Here is a 6757-nt window from a genome sequence, read left to right as displayed (position 1 = left end):
AAATATTTATCTAAATTTTACTACTTGGAACTTACTTATTTTCGTTGCGAGTAAGAACTGTCTGTATCCATAATTTGTATTAGCAGTTAATATTATTTTGTGCATTGGTCATTCGCCAAGAAAGTCGATTTATATCATAGATCAAGAGACAACATAACAAGCTTTCATGTTTAAATTAGCTCAGATGTAAAATAAACGAACTGAAAATTATGCAAAGCTTTCGAGAATGTCTAAACAATTTTTAAAACAAGTCGGGAATTCAAACTCTATATAAAACATATCTAATTTAATAATAATTGATATTTAAGTACTTGGTTACTCAATTATTAAATTAAAATAAAATTGAGATTCTATATAAAATTGCTTTCTAGACTCTTACAAATATAAATCAAGTTCGTTTTCCTTTATAAAACTAAAGTTAAACTTTCTGATCTGCAACAAAACTAGTTTTAACCTTTTTTTATGACTTGTCTTCATTGCTCAATCAAACTAATAGAAAATATAAAGATAGAAAATATATTAGATTAAAGAAAATCCTTTTTGCTCTAACTAACCCTAGATGATATCTCTTGGACCTGAATATTCATCGGTCTAACTTGAGCAAAGGAGACATGAGCTTCGCTTATGGATCCTGCATTCTACTGCGTGGTACTAAAAAGATAACTCAACATCGATGGCTGCACGTGAAAGCTTATAGTTGCCTCTTCCCACTTGGTACGAATCAGACGCTGCAACGGCGTGTTGAGCGTTGACTCCTCCTTGGCGACCACATCGTTACCACCGCTAGCGCCACTAGCAGCACCACCGCTAGCGCCACCCACACCGCCGCCGGCAGCAGCACCTCCTCCGGAGCCAGCAGATGGCGATGACAAGGTCTCCGCCTCCTTTCCGGCCGGCTTCCCGGACATCGAGGTACTCTCCGGCGTGATTGGCTGCCGCTCCAACATGACCAATGCCTGCTCGTTGTACGTGCGATTATCGATCGTCATTAGGATCTGATGACCCGAACAGCTGTAGTAGTTGACATCAAAGCGCGACTCGGCATGGTAGTTGCGCAGCAGATCCGGATTCTTGTTGAAGATTACGCCATAGTGTCCCGTGCAGCTGGTTATCCAGATGGGATAGTTGGGCGTCTTCAGACGTGAGCCCGGTTGGCGCGACTGATTCACTGCAGCCTTTTTATAAATGGGGAAAATGAAAGCAAGCCAAAAAATTAATTAAATTTTACTTGGCTAGAAGATAAAAGAACTAATTAAAATATTATTAAAATATATTAACTTACACTGGCGGATTCTATGTCCCAGAGCAAGAGACCAATCATGCAGCGCTTAAGAACTCCGTACTGTGGAACCGCCTGAAAGCACAAAACAAAAACCATTGCCATCGAAGAATCTTACCCAGCTTCTAGGCACCCACATAGCTACTTTCATCGCCCACATTGACGACTCCATTGTGTATATAGGGCGTGGCACGTCCCGTCAGCAGCAGCGTGACGATCATCAGGGAACCCTCCTCGTGGTTGCTCGACGTCAGGGGCGAGCCCTTGGAGCAGTCCAAATCGGTGCGAACTCTGCAAAGCATTTAAAAGTATTCGCCGGCCAAAAGGTAAATGTTAATGGTTAATTAGACTTATTTCTGAAAAAGGAAATGCCTTCGCACACACAGACACTTGGGGTTAATCTTACTTTCCCATGGATCGCGTGAGGACGGCGCTGTAAAGGAAGAGCAGGGTGCCCGGGGTCTCCTCCTCTGTAAACTTTAAGGCGGTTTAAATGCAAACTATTTGATCAAAAAACTGTACAACTCATAATTTAATATTTTAGATCTTACGTATTTAAAATTTCGCTTCATAAAATATTCCAGCTCCTCATTGGGGGAAAGGGTGAAAACATAAAGCTGGAACAATTATATTATTAAATATAAATTATTAATAATAAAGCCCTTTACATTTGCACTTTAAAATAATAGAAATATTCCTTTAGATTTTCAGCTTAAAAATTATTTGTTTTTTAATTTCTAATAGTTTTCCCATTATGCAATGGCATCGCACTTACCTTCTCGGTGACGGAATCGTGGAAATAGCAGGCGCTGTGGTCCACAAACACCTCATCCTCCGAAGGCAGCACCATGGTGACCTTGCCCTTGTCCGAAATGGTGCGCAGGATCTCCAGTAGCGCACAGAAGAGAGCCTCGCGCTGCATCTCCGCGGTGGCCAATAGAGGACTGAAAGGATAACACACACACAAATGCTCACAAAACAACCCACACACACATACACTCCCACTCAATTAGACCGGAAATGGAACCGGAAGGTTTAAAAAACCCAAAAGGAAACGCACTCGGTAAGCGAAGCGGCGCGGGTGGTCTTCCGGGCAAAAAGCAGATACTTGAGCACAAAACCCTGGACGACAGACAGCAGCCCTCGGGTGGCATTACGGGGCGAACGGAGGCCATAGGCCAGCTCCTCCTTGGGCGCTCCAAAGACAAAGGACGTCTGCAGCCACTCGGCCCGCATGGGAATGGCGGCGGTTCCAAAAACCAGATTCCGCAAATCCTAAGCGAAAGCATGATCAGATCGCTCCCGGTCCCGACATACTGGGATCTTCTGATTACCGTTGCCAAATCGGCGGTTATGGGCGTGCCGCCCTGCGTGATGAACTCTTTGTTCATTTTCTTTTTTCTAATTAGGCACTGAGCTCCGTTTCCGCTAGGCACCTTTGCACCACTCTGCGACTCGTAGGCGAATGATTTCTCGACGAGCACGGTTTCGAGCTCTAGCTTAAGCCTCAGCCGGGATCGGAGGTAGAGGGAACGACAGACAGCCGCCATTCCAGTCAGCCAGCTCGAAGGCATTTCACACTTCAGCATGGATTTTTAATTTCATATTTAGTCGTGGGCGCACGGGGCGTATGCGCAACTAAGCAGAAGTCAGTCAGGTGGTACTAAAGGACAGTGGAGCGGATAAACGAGAAGGTAAAAAGTAAAATTAATATAAATAAAATAATACAACTATATTCTGATGAAAGAGGTTTTGATTAAGAGGTAATCACAGAAATCAAAAGCTATAAGCTATATAATATTTTTGGAACTAAATATATAATCTTTTGAAATCTTTGTAATAGGTTTTAGAGCTTCTATAGCAAAGGCTAACTGCTAAAAGGACCTTCCAAATTCCAACCCACTGTGCCTAGGCCTCGGGCTTAGGCTGAGAGGGTCGTTCGCTGTCTGTCAGTCAGCGAAAGTAACTTTAAATGAAATTGAATTGAATTTAGTTCTGTGTGCGGCACACGAAACTCGATGTATGTGGCTCAAGGAGTGAAAGTGTGATGGCGGGCTTGCGAGATGGGTGCTGGGACAGGGGAGAGAGAGAGAGAGAGGATAAAGGGACATGGGCTTGGTCATAGGTAGAATCTGGCATGTTGCAGCCTGTCAGGGGGCTCCACACAACCGGAAATATGTAGTTGACGCCCATTTGTGCCTATTTCGGGGCAGGAACAGCTGTACTACTTACCTGAGCCTTCGTGTGTGTATTACTGGGTGTTAATACTCCAATGATACACCCGGAAAGACATTCCAGAGCGGCCACCGCAGTATTGTTCAGGCGTTATTTTTTTAAATTTAGACAGCACTCGTCGTGTTTCATGCTCTCCGATTGATTTGTTGAATTTTTGGGAGGGCCTAAATGGAAGTGAAAGTGGCCCAATAACTGGCTGATTGGCTGTCTGGCTGGTTATAACCTTGGGCAAGTCACCTGCAATTTTATTAAAGTTCCAGACGTGGCATGCACACTTGAACTTAATACCGCATTCGGGAGGGATTTGCAAAGTCTCGAGGGGATTGAGGGAGTGATCATTACCATTAGGGTAGCAAAGGGAAGGTTTAAAGGACTTTAAAGGATATTGTTTATACTGTTCAACGAGTTGTTGTATTATTATTTATATTTATTTCCACCCTTTTCTTATATTTATGACTATATCCTTAAATACAAATCGGTTATAAAATCCTACACCAACTGAAATAATAACCCCATCACAACTTTCAATTATTTTACAACTCCTCAATGAAATCCAATAATAGCCTCTATAAAAAATATAATTTTTCTATTACAAAAATTTTAGAATGATTTAAATAGAGTACTTTCAATACCTGAATTTTCCTATAAAAACACATATTAAAACTTAACTTTTAGGAGTACAAAGGGCATTGGTGATTCAGGGACTCATCTCAGCATATTTGGGTCTGTTGGTGGTGTCAACATATCGCTCATCACGGTCCTGGCCGAGGCAGGAGCACGACCCATTAGATAAAGAACATTAAAATACCAATCCAAAAGACGCAACTTAAAGGCAGACACAAACAGACAGTATTCAAAGTAAATGCGACGCCTCAGCCATCGGATGTACTGCACCGGCGAGCGACGACTGTGCTGCATGTAGAGGCACTTTTGGGCATAGCGAGCCATGACTTGGGGTCGATTTACCACGTCTCCATGATGGTGGCTTATCGCCCGAACGGTGTTGAGGTTGCGCACCTGAAAGATAAGATTTAGGATTATATTTTTAGGGTAAAAATTATAAATCAAAGTACAAGTCCTTCGAGTAATTCTTACCACAAACAACATACTCCTGGGCATCTCCTTGAGGGTGCCCATAATATGCTCAAAGTTCTTCCTGGCTATCTCTTGCATGTGATCGATATCCTCCTGCGAAAGCTTTCCCCGGATACGGCCGCCTCGAATCCGAATGGGCTGCTGAAAGAGAACCTCGGCAAAGCGCATGGAGTCGGCTATTCCAATCTTCTCGGCGGCCGACTGCATCTTGGCCTCGTTGCGCAGCACAGTGGCCTCCCAAAATTCACAGAGCGGGCCACGGACATTTTCGGGCAGCTCCTCGTACAAACCATGGTCCAGGAGAATGATGTCCGCTCGCCCAGATTTGGGATTTCGTCGCACAAAGACTGGAAATATGGGAAGTTAGCTGTTTTTTTTTTAAAGAAATATAAATGAGATGACTTACTGTTCCCAGGATGTGGATCGGCATGCACGAAGCCCGTGTGGAAGATCTGTTCGGCAAAAGTATCAAACAACTTGACATCGATGTCCTTTAAGCTGAGCTTCTGGGCTTTTATGGTCTTCAGATCGCTGATCTTGCACCCGTCTATCCACTCCAGGGTAAGGACACGCTGAAATAGGCAACCAATAACATACACTGGTCGTTAAAATAATAGGTATATCCTCACCGTTTTTGTATGCGACCAGTGGACCTTGGGAACATGCACGTAGCTGAACTTCTTCATGTCCCTGGCGCATCGCTCGGCATTGTGGCCCTCCTGCACAAAGTTCAACTCCTGCACCAGATTCTTGCGCAGGTCATTCAGGATCCAGCCAAAGTTGTAGTCCTTAAAGATGAACTCAACAATGTCCTGCAGGAAGATGATGGTTCCCAGGTCGCTGACGAAGCGCTTCTGCAAATCGTTGTACTGCACCTTGATGGCCACCTGTTCGCCGCTGGACAACTTGGCTTTGAACACCTGCGCCAGGCTAGCGGCCGCCACAGGCTGGTAGTCAAACTCCTGGTAGATCTCCTCGGGCAGCTGGCCAAAGTCCTTGCGGAATACCTTCTGCACATCTGCCTTGCTGGTGGGCAGGCAGCTATCCTGCAGCTGGGACAGCGTGCTGGTGTACTCCACGGGCAGGATGTGGTTAATGGCGGCGAATCCCTGACCCACCTTGATGTACAAGCCGCCGTTCAGCAGGCACGTCTCCAGCAGGCGCTCGGCGCTCTTCTGGTGGATGGCCTTCAGCTTCGTCTCGTACTCCGCATCGTCCTCCTTCAACTGCATGTAATCGGCGGCTATCAATCCGGCGGTTTTCAGGGAGCGAACAAAGCGGACGGAGGCGCCGCAGTATGTAAAGTCGTTGACGATGCCGTCGTAGCCCAGGGCACCGCCGCCGGCCGCCAGGAGAGCCAGCCGCACCAGGGGAAGGCCATTCTTCGGAGCCCGCTCTGAGGTTCCCGCACTGAGTTGTCGGACCTGGTTTCTGCTGCCCAGGCTTAGCAGCCGTCGCACACGCTACGGGGACAGGTTGCCGGGGTTAGCTTAACAGATTTAATCCAATCTCAGCGAGTCTCACCTGGAAATGTCGCATTTTTCCTCCGCCCGCTGCAGTCTCCTGATCAGCTGTTGGGACCACCTGTGGATACGCATCAGCTGTTTGAGAGGTCGGTAACAAGGTGCAAGATTCTATGCTGAACTGCTTTACCGACCGGGTCTTTAGGGTCACGATCTGGTACTTTTGGTCTCTGGGACCGAAAGTACCAGATCAAAAAAATGGCGATTTCGATATCATTTTCAGGGAAAATATCGATGTTTTGATAACATTAATGCCAACATCGATGTTCTTTCACCTCTAGGAGAGCTCAGAAATTCTGTTACTGCGATTCCATAGACAAAATTCTGTTAGCCTCTCATTAACAGAAAATTCTGTTAACTGAAATTCAGAGTGACCAAGGAGAAAATAACAAAAAATATGACGGAAAATATCGCGATTTCGGTATAATTTTCAGGGAAAATATCGATAATATTATCGACAACAACAAAAACCCAGACCATTTTAGAATCTTTTTTCCAAACAAACCGAGGCGGCGCCTTTGAAGTCCATTTACAAGTGCAGCAATTGTTTACATTGGACCCACCCACGCGACGCGACGCGGCCAACGAACCAGAGACAAGGCAGCTCCACTCCACGCGCTAAAGT

At 45.4% G+C, this 6757-nt stretch overlaps 2 protein-coding genes across 2 annotated transcripts; both read right to left on the bottom strand.

Moving 5' to 3' along the window:
• Positions 1-450: 450 nt before the first annotated feature.
• Positions 451-2715, bottom strand: LOC108083034 (inactive ubiquitin carboxyl-terminal hydrolase MINDY-4B). The gene is made up of 8 exons (XM_017178663.3): positions 2614-2715; positions 2340-2554; positions 2055-2223; positions 1831-1896; positions 1686-1756; positions 1417-1570; positions 1283-1354; positions 451-1175 (listed from the first exon to the last, which is right to left on the bottom strand). The coding sequence occupies exons 1-8, from the start codon at positions 2668-2670 to the stop codon at positions 639-641; spliced, it is 1341 nt and encodes a 446-aa protein (XP_017034152.1). The 5' UTR covers positions 2671-2715; the 3' UTR covers positions 451-638.
• A 1366-nt stretch (positions 2716-4081) lies between these two features.
• On the bottom strand, positions 4082-6747 carry Adck5 (aarF domain containing kinase 5). The gene is made up of 6 exons (XM_017178849.3): positions 6638-6747; positions 6134-6193; positions 5239-6072; positions 5016-5181; positions 4610-4956; positions 4082-4531 (listed from the first exon to the last, which is right to left on the bottom strand). Exons 1-6 carry the CDS (start codon positions 6659-6661, stop codon positions 4220-4222), a joined length of 1743 nt encoding a protein of 580 aa, XP_017034338.2. The 5' UTR covers positions 6662-6747; the 3' UTR covers positions 4082-4219.
• Between the last annotated feature and the right edge of the window lie 10 nt (positions 6748-6757).

This window comes from Drosophila kikkawai, chromosome 3L, assembly GCF_030179895.1.
Source record: "Drosophila kikkawai strain 14028-0561.14 chromosome 3L, DkikHiC1v2, whole genome shotgun sequence".
Taxonomy (NCBI): Eukaryota; Metazoa; Arthropoda; class Insecta; order Diptera; family Drosophilidae; genus Drosophila; species Drosophila kikkawai.
This window is presented reverse-complemented; position numbering and strand designations above follow the sequence as displayed.

Excerpts from the sequence above, each read along its gene's own strand:
- LOC108083034 (XM_017178663.3), bottom strand. The coding sequence starts at position 2,670 with ATGAACAAAGAGTTCATCACGCAGGGCGGCACGCCCATAACCGCCGAT. Across the intron at positions 1,757-1,830 it reads TGAAGCGAAATTTTAAATAC|TTTACAGAGGAGGAGACCCC; the intron begins GTAAGATCTAAA and ends ACCGCCTTAAAG. Across the intron at positions 1,571-1,685 it reads CTCACGCGATCCATGGGAAA|AGTTCGCACCGATTTGGACT; the intron begins GTAAGATTAACC and ends AATGCTTTGCAG.
- Adck5 (XM_017178849.3), bottom strand. The coding sequence starts at position 6,661 with ATGGACTTCAAAGGCGCCGCCTCG. Across the intron at positions 6,194-6,637 it reads ACTTCAAAGGCGCCGCCTCG|GTGGTCCCAACAGCTGATCA; the intron begins GTTTGTTTGGAA and ends GCGTATCCACAG. Across the intron at positions 4,957-5,015 it reads CGATCCACATCCTGGGAACA|TCTTTGTGCGACGAAATCCC; the intron begins GTAAGTCATCTC and ends CCATATTTCCAG.